The 16,252-nt window shown below is 27.0% G+C and overlaps 1 protein-coding gene across 1 annotated transcript; it reads right to left on the bottom strand.

Moving 5' to 3' along the window:
• Window positions 1-7,231: 7,231 nt before the first annotated feature.
• On the bottom strand, window positions 7,232-14,986 carry LOC126839865 (nose resistant to fluoxetine protein 6-like). The gene is made up of 14 exons (XM_050575285.1): window positions 14,901-14,986; window positions 13,290-13,611; window positions 12,860-13,071; window positions 12,301-12,530; window positions 12,104-12,198; window positions 11,844-12,028; window positions 11,512-11,660; window positions 11,055-11,226; window positions 10,048-10,235; window positions 9,450-9,591; window positions 9,169-9,358; window positions 7,748-7,905; window positions 7,522-7,635; window positions 7,232-7,446 (listed from the first exon to the last, which is right to left on the bottom strand). The coding sequence occupies exons 2-14, from the start codon at window positions 13,606-13,608 to the stop codon at window positions 7,384-7,386; spliced, it is 2,217 nt and encodes a 738-aa protein (XP_050431242.1). The 5' UTR covers window positions 13,609-13,611; window positions 14,901-14,986; the 3' UTR covers window positions 7,232-7,383.
• Window positions 14,987-16,252: the final 1,266 nt, after the last annotated feature.

Below are 16,252 nucleotides of genomic sequence, written 5' to 3'. Positions count from 1 at the left end.
TTAGCTTTACAACAAAAACTTATGGTTTACAAAAAGCTAAAAAATAACATGTTGTTATAAGACGGTTATGTAAACAGGTAATAGGTAACCTACATGTTTCGGGATCGTAAAACGGCAAAACAACTATGTTTTTTTAAGATTCATGATCATAGCCATGATTATTTATTTTAAAAATCAATATGTATTTCAACCTATTGACCATAAAAAAAATACAAATGCGTAAGTTTTACACTGAAATCGCAATAACAGCAGCCATTAAAAGTAATAAGAATCATTTTAGTTTCATACAACTTCAAAACATTATTCACGTATCTTGTGCGTTGAACAAAATATCACAATGAACTTTAAATATTTTGTATTCTTCTTGTACGTGTTTTTTTGTTTTAATACAGCAAATGCATTTACTGATGAGGTAATTTTGAATTTTTTTATTTAATTTTTATCTATTCTATAATCCTACTAAATTATATATATAGCAGTGATAATTCGAGACGCATTAATTCTTTAATAGGAGTGTTCACATTTTTTTATTAAAAATCCAAATTTAATGATTTCAGCAACTCGATGAACTTTATGAATCGATAAGGGAATACTATTGTACAGATGGAGAGAAATGTTTACTCGTTACCGGAGACTTGGTAAAAAATTACTTATTAGACGAAGTAAGGCGCACGAATCATGGAATATCGGAACCGGAAGCCTGTCAGATAAATGATTCGATGTGGCGTACGTTAAATAATAATAATTCAGTAATACGTATTATTGTAAAATATATAACATGTGAAATGTGAAAACTAATGGTCACTTAAATATTTAATCTCGGCCACTGGCGGTTTGTTCCTACGGGCGGGCAACTTTCTGGGGGAAGAAATGACCACCTGCACCTTTCTCTGGGGCCAAGTTCTAGTTAGAAATAACAAGTTACAAAATTGATCGTTTTTAGATGACTTTTGATATGTTATACCCTTAATGGCCTAATATTGTTCATAAAAATGCAATAACAATAATTGCAATCGCTCAATTAGTTACAAAATAATAATATAGTTTGTTAGATTTTAATTTGAATACTTTTACAATAATTTCTAGATGACGAGATGACGAGACAGGAATTTAAAAAATCAATAAAATCAAAATTTACTCGTCCGGTAATTTTGAACTTTTCCTATCTAAACTTACGAAACTTATAAACATTGTGTATTAAAAACAAAACAAAATTTAATGATTTTAGCAACTCATTTACATTTATACTTATATAAATTTTACTGAAGATGTAGCTGAGAAATGTATTATTTCCTCGTACTTGATGTTAGGAGTTACCAAGATTAGAGTTAAAAAGTACTTAAATGAGAATCTCGAGAAATATGGGCTAACTACTAAAGAAGTCAGAAAGATAATTAAACCCCTGAAGAGTAAGTTGAATAATAATTCAGTAATATACATAATATGTGAAATGTGAATAACGAATAATCACTTTGATGTCGTACATAAATATTATTATCAACAGGTAGCGTGTATTTTTACATTTCTGAAGAGTATTCAAAATATTATACATATGTTGTCTACAAAGATAGTTAAGAACAAGTTATAAAAATGTTAAACGATTTTAGTGTCTTTTTCTACGAAATTTGTTAGAAAATTAATATTATAATATTAATTTTTATGACATTTTTCTTAGCCACGATTTTAGATTATTTAAAAATCTAAACGAGTGGAATAACAACGTTTTTGTTTTTTGATGGCTATTGAAAATACCCGTTATGATTAAATATTGTACATCAAACGCAATAATAAAAATTGCAACCAGAATGTTCGTGTCATTATAATATAATTTGGTACATTTTAATATAAATACTTTTATAATGATTTCTAGAGGAACATATGTCAAAGGAAACATTTATGAAATTAATGATTAATGGATAATAACGTATACCTACGCTACCAGCCGGTGGTGGATTAAAACATTTGCAGCCTCTAGGCAAGTAATTTGTTAACTTTTATACCATAAAATTTATCATTTTTTTTTAAATATATTATTATGGTTGTTAGCTTTTTTTTTAATGAGATAAACAAAAATAAAATATTGTCAAATATTTTAGGCTTGTCAAAATTAATTATTAGTTTTCTAAATAGTAAATATAAAAATAAAACGCCAAAATAATGGAAGCAGAGCACATTGATGGGGAGAGGGAGAGTATCTACTTTCAGTAAGAGAAATACAGATAATATGTATTCTAACCCCTTTTTGTGTTTTTCTCAATTTCTAAGAGGAATGGATGAACATTTTACATTCATGACCGATTAAAGTGTCTTTCAAGGACAGTAATTAAATACATATTTTTAAAAACAATACATCTTTTCGATTAAAACATTCTATAGAGTAATTTTTCACTTTTATTTACCACCTAACAATCATTCTTAAAAACTGCTAACTTCCCCAACTAATGGATATTACATTTTATATATTTTCATATATTGTATTATTATCGCAACCTTATTTTTCATTAATATTTCAGGGCTACAAAATTTCAACAACATCTTATCGTCGTTTACTATATTCAAAAAGTCAAACTATTTAAAGTATTTCATTTATGTCTGTTAAAAAAAAATTAATTTAAATGCAGTTAGCTTGTATCTTAAATGTTATGTAATAATTCTTATAATTCTAAAGGATGTGTGTGTGTGTGTGGGTTTTTTTTTTGTTTTTATCGAATACTGTACTATTTGTTGTCATTTATAAATGTTATTATTAAACATTAAAACTTCATAAAAATATTAAATAACTCGTTTTATGTTTAATGTAAACATTTAAATTAACCTTAGCTGGCTCGTCATTGTTTCTGATAATAATAAAATACAAGTATAAAATAGCTTACAGCTATCACAATGTGGAAGCGTTTCGAAGTATTTATTTTCAACTGTAGAGCTGAGAATAGTATCAAAATTGGAAAAGATCAATTCCTTCACTATAATGTCCGAGGGGAGAAATGGCCAGGCTCTTCCCTCTGGTCTAACTTGGTACCGTTAGGTTGGCAGCCTTTCGCCCCTCGACGATTGGAACCTATTTTTTTTTTTAGGGGAAATTTTAGGATTTAAAAGCAGGATGTTAGTCTATGATAAACATTTTTTTTTATAATGAAAAAGCAAAAATGTGACAAACACTATAGTAGATTGTTATATCATCTATTTTGTAAATTAAGATACAATATTATTTATATTCAGCTGTTCTAATGTAAACATATATAATAATTATTACTAACCATTGGTTTTAATTTGATTTTGATTGTATAGAAAATGTATAATAATACTATTTTCTTAACTACGAAAAATTAAAGAATGAAGACGAATTTTATTAATATACAAATAGATCGGAAAATAAAAACACAATACTACAAAATGTATTAACTAGAATACAAAACATACGTAGATGAAAAATCATTTTTTTTAAATATTATTATTGCATTTTGTACAAAACTTGTTTCGCTATAAGTTCTGACAATATTTTACTACCTTCCGGTATTATCATTTATAGTATTTGGTTGGACCAACTAAGTATTTTTTCTATGCAGTAGACTAAAATTGCCGATTGTGTGGTAATTACCCCAAATGGTGGTAATTTCATCTGGGTTGGGTAAAAAATTGGATGCTGATCAAATGTGGTATTCTTAATATTCCAGTGGTAATTTTAAATTATATAATATTTTTTAATATTATAAATTAAAAAAAAAAATTTTCTTTTTTCCGTAATGTACTAATATGAGTGGAAAGATTTTTGTACTCAATGCACAATGTTAAAATGTTTGCAATTTGTGCGTGGCCAGTGGCCCGCCACAATACAATTGATAGTAGATTAGATTGATTATCTAATACGGTTTTATTTTTCATATTTTACAAGTTATTTGTTGTTCTTAATCCTAAGTGTTAACTACTTTATATTGATTAAACTAAATAGTTGTAAATCGGTTTTTGTTATATTTTTAAATGTGGTATTTGGGATGGTAATTTTGAATTATTGTAATGTGGTAATTTTGTTATCATGGAATGGTAATATCACATTTTTATATCACATAGATTCGGCAACACTGAAAATAAAATTAAAATATTTTACTTTAGTTAAATATAGTTGAAATAACTAACTCAACTAACACATAAGTTATAAAAAAAATTTTTGACCATTAATTTAGTCGAAATCAAAAATTGTTAAGCTAAGTCAACTACTAAATATGGCTCATTTCTTTTTTTCAGCAGCTACAACAAATAATCATATTGTAACATAAAAAGTTATAAACCTAATATAATAATTGTGTTGAGGTAAATTTGTGTTCTTTTTTGATAATAAATTGTGTACCCGGTATTATTTTTTTTTAATAGTATAAAAGTATAAAATGTATTGTTTTTTTAGTGTATGTATTTGAATTGTAAGTAGGTAGTGTATCTATCACCAATTCAAATTATATTAAATATAAGTTACCTATTGTTGAGGTGCTCTATCAGTTAAATGAAGTTTTCTTTAATAAACTTAATCAGGATAAATGCGATCCGCTTTACAAAAATATTTATAACTTCTACAATTATTTTGAAGTCCACCTAAAAGTTAAATATTTAAAATGCGCGCTTAAGTATATGAGCTATATGTAAGAATTTTTTCAAATTTTTAAAAAAATTAGACAATTTAGAAAAATGTATGCTATAAAATTCACAAAAGTTGATTAAATATGCTAAAAAGAAAAATTATAGATTCCCACATTACTTAGGGTCCTACATTGACCCTCTTAATTGGAAGAAAATTGGAGACATGATTTACAAGTCACACATAGCACACAATTTATCATTATGCCGTTTACCTAAGGCTTTAAGTTACCTAATGAATAATGTTCTTAAATGATCATTGATCAGTAATCGTAATGAAACGTTGTCACGTCAACATAATGTTTTGGTGCTTAACAAATATTCAACTGGTTTATAATAAATCAAATAAATTAACAAAATTACCATATGAATGCCATAATACATGAATAAAAGGATTAAAAAATAAAAAATAAATAAAATGTCTAATAAAAAAATGAATTTATAATAAAAAAAAATGTATAATATTCAATAAAAAAAGTATGCAGGATGAATCAACTTAAATTAAATAAAATAGTTATAAGCAACTGTGAATGAATTATTCTTTAATGATCTTAAACAGTATTTGTTAGAACATGTATACGGTTTCATACGCATCGCTTTACAAAATTATTCATAATTTATACAATTTTGTAAAGTTCACCTATAATTAAATACTCAAAATACGTGCAAACGTTAGGGCTGTATGAATAAATTATATAATATTTTTTAAAAAACAGGTAGTACAATTTTGAGATACAATTTTTTTTTCTTTATTAATATATACACAATCTGTTTCAAATAGGTACAATAAGAGTATTAGCTAAAATAATAAAATTACATAAATACGTGAGAAAGAAGCCAGCCATTGATGACATTTTTAAAGATACAATTTAAAAAAAAAAATGATCATAGTGGCATTTACCTAAGGCTTAAAGTTTCCTAAACATAAGTAGTATTACCTAATACTATTTTGTTAACCTAATTTTAGCAAGCTCATTGTAAGATATTTAAAAGGCTTTTTATTTGTAGCTACGTACCTAACGATAAAAAGTATTGTTGGAATAAAATCCTTATTCAGAAGCGTATCAAATAATAAAAGGGTTGAATAAGTATAACAAATAAAATGTTTAATACCAATATGTGTACACGTATAACTTACACGACGACTGTCTCCCAATAACAATAATTAAAAACTCGGTGTACACAAAATACAAAATATGCTTAATAAGAATTACATCGACCTACTAACTATGTAATATAATATGGTGTTTGGTTTATAATTCCAACAAGTATAAAAAAATGTATATTAATTTTATTTATTCAATTATATGAATAAAACATGAAGCTATTATAATGATAAATTTCTATAATATTAAGTTACAACTTTTTAAAATCTGGTAGAATTACTTTATAACTTGTGAAAGAAATTCTTAAGGTAGTAGGTACTACTAACAAACCAGAGAAAATTAGTTAAAAATATAAATGTTTACACTAATTTGTAGATCCTAGAAACTTGATCATGTAGAATACATATTTAAAGACATTAGATTATCAGTTTTGTTTAAATATGATACACATAGCTAAATATTAGGTTTGTTAAAACTTTTTATCTTTAGAGGACTTTTCCATTTAAAAAACTATTAACGAATTAAGAATCGACCACATTGTACATATTATATAAATTTAAAAATATACACTAGTTACAGTTTTTAATAAAAAAACGTCTATGTCGACCTTCTAATTACACATGGGGTATACGTGTACTTAATAAATATATACAAAAATATATAAATATTAAAAATAATCATATATAAAAAAATAAAAGAGTAAAATGAAATGGTAACCGTGTCAAATGTAGACGTGTACATGCCAATAGAGAATATTAATTAAAATAAAACAAATGAAATTGATGCACTTTACTCACAATGTAATATAACCAACAATAGATCAATAACATGATTAACATTTAATACAGAACATGACAAACAACCACTATAAACAAGTCTACAGGTTAAAGTGGGGTAAGTCAAACTTAATTAATATTTAAATAATAATTGATTAGGTTTTGTATAAATTATTGACTGAGATTTTCATAATTGTTTTTGAGGACATTTGTGTTTTTTGAGGTTCGATGTTACAGAATGATTAATTGACTGTCCGTATTAATTTTATTATAGATAGTATTTATAAACTTTTTTGAGCAAGTTCTATCTTACCTAACAATAACACTTAAGATATTTATGGTATATTTTTTTTTGTCACACATAGTAACAACTTTTTTGTAATTAATTTAACAAGCATTAAAGCATTTGATTTGAAAAAACTCTTGACCCTAAATCTATGGCAAACAGTATTATAATTAAAAACATTGTTTTGAGTTCTTTGACGAAAAATAAAACAGGTAGTCTAAGATTAATACATTGTTAGATTGAAGTTACATTGAAGTTGGAGGATGTCGTATGAAACAAAAAAAAAAACACATGTGGTTTGCACAACCATCACAGAATAACTCTATAGTTTAATGTTGTAAATAAAAAAGTACTCAATATTTAAAACTAAAATACTAATTTTGTTAAATATTATTTATTACATAACACCTTTGCCTAACCAAAACAATTATATTATAAGTGCGTCTAGAATATTACTCGATGAAACTTGTTGTGCAAAAAGTATTGGTAACTAATAATTATTGTAATTACATATTTTATTTAGTTAGTTTTTTAGAGAAAAAATATTAAGTGTCTAAAAATAATACATTAGAGTTAATATGGTGTACTGTTATTTTGTTTTCATTTTGGTATCGTTTTCCGGCGAGTTGAAAATATTCGGTTTTTTTACATTCTGAAAACAAATGCGGGTAAATAATTTTTAACTCGTATATAATTTCCGTTTCATGATATTTCAACTTTAACTTACCTGGAGATAATCATCTAATTTTTGTCTAATCGTATTACAAGGAGTTTCGAACAACAAAACAATTAGTAAACTGCAAAACACTCCTAATAGTACATCACTTAGTATATATCGGACCTAAAAATAAACATTTTACTAATGTTAATTCCTCGAGATAATATAATTAAATTATCTATAAATGTATAGGTCAACAAATTTTACTAAATATAATTAAAATTTAAAACCATACCATAATCCACCAGTCGAAATGCACAAGTGTTTTATTGGAAAACAATGATTGATATTGAAAAAAAGAATGACATAAAAATAGACTGTAAGTAAGCTTACTCATAGCAGAAATAAAATTGATATTATTTAACTTGCTGCTGTAACCTTTAGAATTTGAAGCTGAAAGTATAATTTAAAAAAAAAAATGTAGTATGATCATTTTGTAGAAAACTCAATTAGGTACATTGATAATAATATACCAAAGAAATTCCGCACAGCAAAATACAGATGGTCAATTTATCGTCAACCACTTAATATGTCATAGGGTTTAATAAGAAATTTAATTTTTTTTCATATTGTTTTTATACAATATGATTTCAATTTTTTTTTGGTTTTTCTCTTCTCCCTACTTAGTGTTTTGATATCAAATTTTATTAATTTAAATGGTAATGCAAACAATTTATTAAAAATCAAAAGTTAATGTATTTTGACTGGTTGAGAACCAGTTTGGAACAACTAGTTAAAAGATATAATAGATTAAAAGTTAGAATGGGAGGGAAAGTGCGCGTAAAAAAAGTAATAATAGATACACTTAACCTTTCCTCCTACAAAACTAAGACTAAGACTAACACTTACTAACTTGTAACTTCAATAACTTCAAAAATAAATAACCTAAACTGGTTATCAACTAGTCAAAATGTTTAATACATTTTTCTCAATTTTATTTCAAAAAGTTATTGAAATGTATGCGTTACAATTTAAGTTTGAAAAGTTGCTATCAAAAAAAACTAAGTTGTAAAGGGGTGGGGGAACAAAAAAATGTGAAAAATTGAGATCACAATGTATGTAAACATATAGTGAAAACAAAAACTAATTTATTATGTAAACCCTATGAAATATTGTCCGGTTTAAGGCTATTGGATACCGACAAACATTTCCGTCAAAAACAAAGTTAAATGGGTACATTTAACTTCAATTGGTCCGATCATTGTATTGAAGAGATAAGACTTCTGAAAACAAATTTGAATTCACGGGAAGTCTACTTGAGATCAGTCCGAGTACTTTTTTCTTAAATACTGCCAATACAAAACTCCTTAAAAATTGCCCGGTACCCAATAGCCTTAAGATAAAATGAATAACCCGTATAATATTTTATAATTAAAGATTAACTATTTTTCTAAACATTTTTAAATGATATTTCGACAGAAATAAATATAGCAAAATTACTATATTGCTTTTTAATAAGAACACTCTAATGATTTAAAAAATTCCTATTAATTGTTAAGAGAAGATTGCATTTTCGCTAAGATAAGATTATGTAATGTATTCTTAATAACATTGTAACAAATCTTAAAATTTTAAATCTAATACGTTTCTTCAGTATATGTATAATATTATATATTGTTTAAAACTATCGATTTAATATTTGAAATAATTGTATACCAAATCCTGATAGTCTAAAAACGACCATAACATATGACACACAAATAGCAGCAACGATCCTTTGTAGAGTAAAGTGTAGTACGTGATGCCACGGGTTATATTCTATTCCAGGTAATAATAAGTAAGCCGATGAACCTAGACTTAACACAAACATTATAAAAGAACTGATGGAACCGATTGTCTTGTTTCGCTAAAAATTAAAACACGTGTTTAATTAAAAATCTATTACATATTAGATACTTTTAAATATTTAGTATATTATTCGTGTACTCATTACTCACAGCGGATATTTTGTAATTGTCTTGTTTTAGTTTTGTATATATGTGTGCCGCTGCCATTCCGATCAGGTATGTTGTAATTCTCTGATGACTCTTCATATATACAAATAAGATGAATGGGTTGGATCGTGAATCCCTTATTACGCTGAAATAATAATTTTTTTTTTTTTTATATATGTTATGTAACATATAATATTTATGTATATCCTGTTTATGTTAAAACGTATCCTATATTTAATTATATGCGAGGCGCTCAGATGCCAAACCGATTAACTTCTTTTTTTTTTCATATTGCGAATAACAGCATAGTTGGATTAAATAAAAAAGTGTATAATTTTCAGTGGCCAAGATAAATAACTCCATAGTTCAATTTTTCACCACTAAAGTGCACTATAAAAATTGGCAATTGTACTTACATACATTGTTTCAAATAACTTTAACTGCCTGTCTTGAAAAATTAAATTATATGGAGTTAATCGGTTTGGCATTTGAGCGCCTCAAATATAAGTCAGGCCGAAACGAAAGTTTATCTATGATCAAGATTTGGATGAGTAAAATAATTTTTGTTTGTTTGCGGCCTTAAGGGTGTTAATTTTAATACTTCGCTGTTAATATAGTCGTCATATTATTCGTATAAATCGTCCTTGCTGGCATGTAAACAGATACTGCAAATACTATGCCTAAGATCCATAGGCCAATATTTTTCCATTTCCATATTGCATACGTAAGAATAATTCCGATTGCATAAAAATGTACTTCACATGTTACATACCAGGTAACAGGTATACACTAGACAAAAAGGTTTTATTGATTAATAACACAAGTGTTATAGAAACAGGTAGTACATTGTATGTATCGGTGTTTTTATTAAATTCTGTTGAATATTAGCTTAATGTACACGATTACACATTATTTTTTATTAAGGGGATTTCATGAGATGTATTTTAAGTGGTTTTGTATTTGCAGTATTTAAAAAAAAAAAAAGCTTTAATAAATTTTGACCATACTAATTGATGTACCCGTTAATTTATAAAATCTTCAAGGTATTATTTGTAATTTAAATATTTTTTCCTATGAGTAACAGTCATTTTGGTTTATCTTAGACCAAAAAGGTAGAAGAAATGTCGACTACATTAGAAGATTCGATTTCAATTCTGTAAAGAGATTTGAGTTCTTTAATACTTTTTTGCTATGTAGAAAGCCAATTTTCATTTAAACATTTCGGTGTGTTGTAGTTAATAAAAATTAAATTTACAATTTTTTCAATATTAAAACCCAATTTATTTACTTAAAAAAAAACCTAAAATCGGTTTCTTACATACCCTAGCAAAGTTGCTAAAAAAAATCGTATTTAATTACAGAATTTCAATCGGACCATCCTAAGTATTCGATATTTTGTCTAGCTTTTTAGCCTAAAACGTCAAAAAGTAGACCCCATGCAACCCCCTTATGACATTACTTTGTTTGCTAGTACACATTGTTGTAATTGAATATGTCAAATTATACAACTGTGTTTGGTTACAGTATGTTGATAAGAAGTTGTGCAATAGTCTACCACAATTTGTGTAATACATTTTTAATTTGTATTTATTCTATAAATATCATTACCATTTTTTCAGAACCATCAACGTAAATATCAATAAATAAAAACTTTTTCCACACATTTATACGACAAAATTCTGATTGCGGAATTACATATAATTTCCATAATGGACCATCTCCTATGTGAGGTAGAACACACATGTATAGCAAAAAAACTATTGTGTATGCTGGTAGAAGTCTGAAAAAATTGGAAGAAATAACACTTAAAAAGCAGTAAAATTGTCACGGCCCAATAACTAATTTTTTTAAATTTTATAAACTTAAACATAATACCACCTTCTTGGTTTTCATGTGTTTTAACTTTAAATGATGTACCCCTTCAAATCAAACCATCCCATAAGTATCTTTTAAATCTTTTAATGATCGTTGATACTAAACCACCAGACGTGGTGTTATAAAATAATTGGGCAAACAGTAAAACGTCTTTCTAAAAAAAATTTAAATAAATTTAACATAAGCTTACCTTGTCATTCTATAAAAGATTAGATAGAAAAAGTTAAGTTTTTTTTCTTTATTTAATCGATTAATTATAGAAATGTACATCATAAAGCCTGAAATTACAAAAAATAGTTCCACACCAACGGGTGCATTCAACCAGGGACTACTCAATAACTAAAACATATAAAATATTTTACATTATTATTTATTGAAATATTGTTGACGCATACTCATACAGTACAAATAAGAAATCTTATTAGATTTCAAGATTATGGCAAAAACTTTTCACGAAGATATTTTTAATATATTACATGACTTAGCTGTATGAGTATCATAAGAACAAAACATTCATATTACGTTTTCAATAAAATAAGGGCTGTCTGTTGCAGTAACAGTTGAACCATAATATATTCTATGTGCTATAACTACACAGATCGCTAAAAAAGATTTTAAAGCATCAGCTACAGACAACTCATTTTTTCTTTGTGTATTAAATACAATTGTTGTGCTTTTTCTGATAGAAAAGGCCAGTAAAATATTTTCTAAACAAAAAGAAAAAAAATTATCAAACCAGTCATTACAATAAATAAGCTGTTCATTTGTGTTATGGAACTTACTTAAAATAGACCAATGAATATGTTGATCACCTATAATGTTCATTTCGTACAAAGTCCCAACTATATTTAACGTTAAGATCAGCACTAGAACCATGCTAAAAATGACATAATGTTATTCAAAATAATTGATATTGATTAATAGTAACTTATTTATATTTAATTGATAATCATATAATATACTGTAACCGAAACCTAACCAAAAGAAAATAAGGTATCCATCAATATTTTTTGCGTGAGATGTTCTTTTTGATGTGTATAGAGCTGGATTAACAGAAACTTTGATTGTTAAATTAGAGTGTTTAAATATAGGTGTCAACAATTCTTCCATTGATATCTGAACGTCTTTGGCGTTACAAGAGTCCGGGATACATAATGCCCAATTTATGTTGTCAATTATTTGAGTATAATTCGAATAATTGCCATCGGTCTAAAACAAATAATTTAATTTAATATTTTAGAACCAAAAAAAGTATTTAAATGTACCATTAACAAATTTATGTTTATTATATTAAATTTGAGCTAACATAATTTTTTATCAGTCTGATTACGTCGGTACGTCTAAAATGTTATAATAATATGATGATACAAAAGAGTCTATTTATTGATATACAAATTGAATCATTTTTTCGCGAAAATCGATACAATATGCTTTTCAAGTTTTCAATTATATTAATAAACTATTTAAGTATCAATTTTAAAAAAATTATTAGCTAGTTCGGCATAAAATTCTATAAAGGTTTAAATATGTTTACTTACTTTCACATATCTCCAAGCTGATGTGACGTTATTTCTTACTTTAGGCATATTGTCATTTTCTTCAGTAATTTGAAACTGAACGTTTGGTAAAACATACGCACTGTATATATTTAACTCTTTTGAATGCGCTCTCAGACACTGATCATAATATCCCATTTCATATGTAATTCCAGACAAAAGGCCTCCTGGATATTTAGCTGAGGAATCATACACTAAACAAATTCAAAAGTCCCAATGACTATTGTCAATATTAACTAAAATAGACAGAGGAAACTTTTGGGCAAACAAATAAATAGGACGTGGAATTTAAATGTTTCAAAAATTCAAAGGTAGTAATGTAGTTAGTAGCTAATATTATTGAGGATTCTTAAAACTTATAAATGACTTAATTTTTTATATGAGTAAGGTTAAAATACTTAATGGTACTTACTTTGAACGGCCCACGAGTCTTGTTTGATTAAGTGTTCCTTGTAAATTTTTCCATCCTCAGTACACTTTGGATTATCATAAGAAAACGGTACGAATCCGTCCATTTGCGTAGCAATAATATTACCTATCCACGTGTCACTAATGGAGTTCTTTTTACTGTTAAAAAATTGGTTTTTCATCTCCCTCTCATAGTAATTATCGATTGATTGTGAAGGTGTTGAGCTTGTATTTAAATTTTCAGATTGGTCAGATGATAGTTCGAAACTATTACTTATTGTATTGAAGCCTATAGCAAATAACAAAATCATACGTGTCTGCATTTTCTGTAATAAAAAAATTATATTTATTTTGATAAAAAATTGATGCAATACATGTTTTTATATTGATTGAGTGTTGTATGTATATGTATATTTTCCATTTTTAGCCCTTTAAAATATAGTGTGACTTATGTATTTATCAACGCAGGACTAAATATAAAATCACAACATAATATGGTACTAAATATTTTAGCTTTGATGCAGGGCGGCGAAGGTATTGGTTTTACTCTGGCGTATGCTTTTTTTGTGTCTGTATACACTGTAACTTTTTTAATACTGAACCAATTCCTACGAGTAACAATTCTATAAATCACAAATTTTATCTAGTTGGTACTTTGGGAGGGGGGGGGGTAAAAGTTGAAAAATAAATCTATGGAATATAAATAGTTAGTGAGAGATTGCTCTAATGGAATTATATAACACATAAATATTACTTTTACTAAGTATTAGCGGTTATAATTTAAATTATGGAGTACAAACAATTGAAACATGAATTATCGACCATCCCAACTAAAATTAACAATACATTGATTATGTGTTCTTTAGGCTACTATGTTTTGGCGAGAAAAAAAATCAGTACAGTGGGGTCGGGTCATAGTGGGGACGGGGAAGTCACAGGTCTATAGGAATTTTTAAATCTGAAAGTGATTAAATCACTTTCGAAAAAACGCTTCGATGCAAAACAGTAGTTAATATTTTCAAGCCATATTTATGAAGTAATGACGTTTTTTTTGTGGCTAGTGTAAAATTTTAATTTTGTGACTTGTGTTGTTTTTGTAATGACCGATTCAATTGAGGTGCTGTATTTACAAATAAGCATCAATGCGTTTATATGAAAGTGATTTTATTCACTTTTATAACTTTGTTTTATAACAATTTCTGTAGACCTGTGACCTCGCCGTCGCCTCGTTGCTTTGTTTCCATTATGCCTTTATTCTATTGTACTAGGCCTCTCTGATAAAATCACTTTCAAATTATGGCTTGAAAATACTAACTACAGATTTGCATCGAAGCGTTTTTTCGATAGTGATTTTATCACTTTCAGATTTCAAAATTCCTGTAGACTTGTGACCTCCCCGTCCGGTCCCTACCATGCTCCGTCACAACTATAACCCGACCCCACTGTACTGTTTTTTAAACTTTTTTAATTAAAAATAATATACTAACAATTTTGACTGGCCCATAATCAGTTTTGGGTAACTAATTTTTAATTTAAGGCAGCAATTTCCAACCACACTACCCCTCCCATCCTAACTTTTTAAGTCTTATATATTAAAAAAATGTTTAATACTTACGATTTAAAACTAGTGCAGCAAGTCGATTATGAAACGTTTCTGTAACCGTACTGAAATAGTTTGAAAGAAATGGTGTATTATATAGTCCACAGGTGGACAGTTAACAGTCAAATTAATCAAATATGGTGTTTTTTTTCTTAATTAGTTTGTATTATACACTGTTTCGCCCGAGTAAACTCAAATTAAATTCATTATCACTTACGATGATAAAATATAAACCATTGTTCAAAAATTTTTTGTTACTTTATGTTCAATAACTACGTGGGAACCTTTATTACTAGTGTTGTGTGATTTTCGAAATAGTTCACACGTTTACCGTGAAAATAATTTTGGTGGCCCACAAATGAAATAACTTTTTTTCTAGTGAATATTTTTGAGATTATTTTTTTTTTAAATAATTTATACTTATTTACGCTAAAGCACCGTGTTTTTTATTGCACTTACCTGTTTTACTTTTTATATTTTTTTTTTCAAGATAGCCTTGAAAGCAAGATTTTATTCAAAATAATTTTTAAAAAAGAATTGGTGAAAACAATTAGTATTTTTATTCATCCGTTCAAAAGTTATATTCATTTGATAGTGAGGATGACTGGAGACGGGAGGTGGAGTGCGGTAGAGGAAAATGAATTCATTTACACATTAGGAATATATTATAATAAAATAATTTTTAATATTTACGATTTAAACCTAGTGCAAGTCGACCGTGTTATGTTTTTGTAACCGTACCAAAATAAATTGAGAGAAATAGTGTATTATATAGTTCAAACATACGGTGATATTATATGTAGCATTGTATACACTATTTTTTATTACTTATTATTTAATTAACACGTAAGAACTTAAATTACTAGTATTTTTTTAGGTTTTTTTTTTAATTTAATGGCTCATTAATGCGTGGGAGCTAAAAATGCTAGTATTGTGCAAATTTGTGCGAGGAAATAGTAGAGGTTATATTGACTTTAACAATTTCTTAACCAAAAAAATTCATAATTGTTATATATCATTTCAAATAATTATATTAAATAATGAAATAGTTAATTTACATCTTCTTAAGCATAACATAATACAGTAATACGTCTACGCTGATGGCAGTCGGCACGACGTTATTGCTGAATGCTGACGACGGTTTATTGACAAACGACAAATGTGTTGTGTCTTTGTTTAGCGGCGACGGTGTCTTTTGTGTGTTGGGTATTTTATGATATTATTTGGTATTTTCGTAGTCTGATTATGATTTGCAATTATTATTGTATTACAAGTGCTACATTTTACATTCCCATATACTCATGGATCTCTTAAGTACTCGAAAATGTAATTAAAAACATTGGCGCACTAAATGTACAAGTTGTCAC

The sequence above is a fragment of the Adelges cooleyi genome, unplaced genomic scaffold, assembly GCF_023614345.1.
Source record: "Adelges cooleyi isolate 19-005CV unplaced genomic scaffold, UGA_ACOO_1.1 ACOO_flye_CR_arks_rails_tigmint_CR_PRNA_31, whole genome shotgun sequence".
NCBI lineage: Eukaryota > Metazoa > Arthropoda > Insecta > Hemiptera > Adelgidae > Adelges > Adelges cooleyi.
Note: the sequence above shows the minus strand (reverse complement) of the source record. Positions and strands in the feature narration are given on the sequence as shown.

Bases quoted from the DNA above. Each gene is read 5' to 3' on its own strand.
- LOC126839865 (XM_050575285.1), bottom strand. From the start codon at position 13,608: ATGCAGACACGTATGATTTTGTTATTTGCTATAGGCTTCAATACAATA. The intron at 10,236-11,054 runs GTAATGATATTT...CTTTTTGTCTAG, and splicing joins TTGATGGTTCTGAAAAAATG to TGTATACCTGTTACCTGGTA. The intron at 7,447-7,521 runs GTAAGTTAAAGT...ATTTGTTTTCAG, and splicing joins AATTAGATGATTATCTCCAG to AATGTAAAAAAACCGAATAT.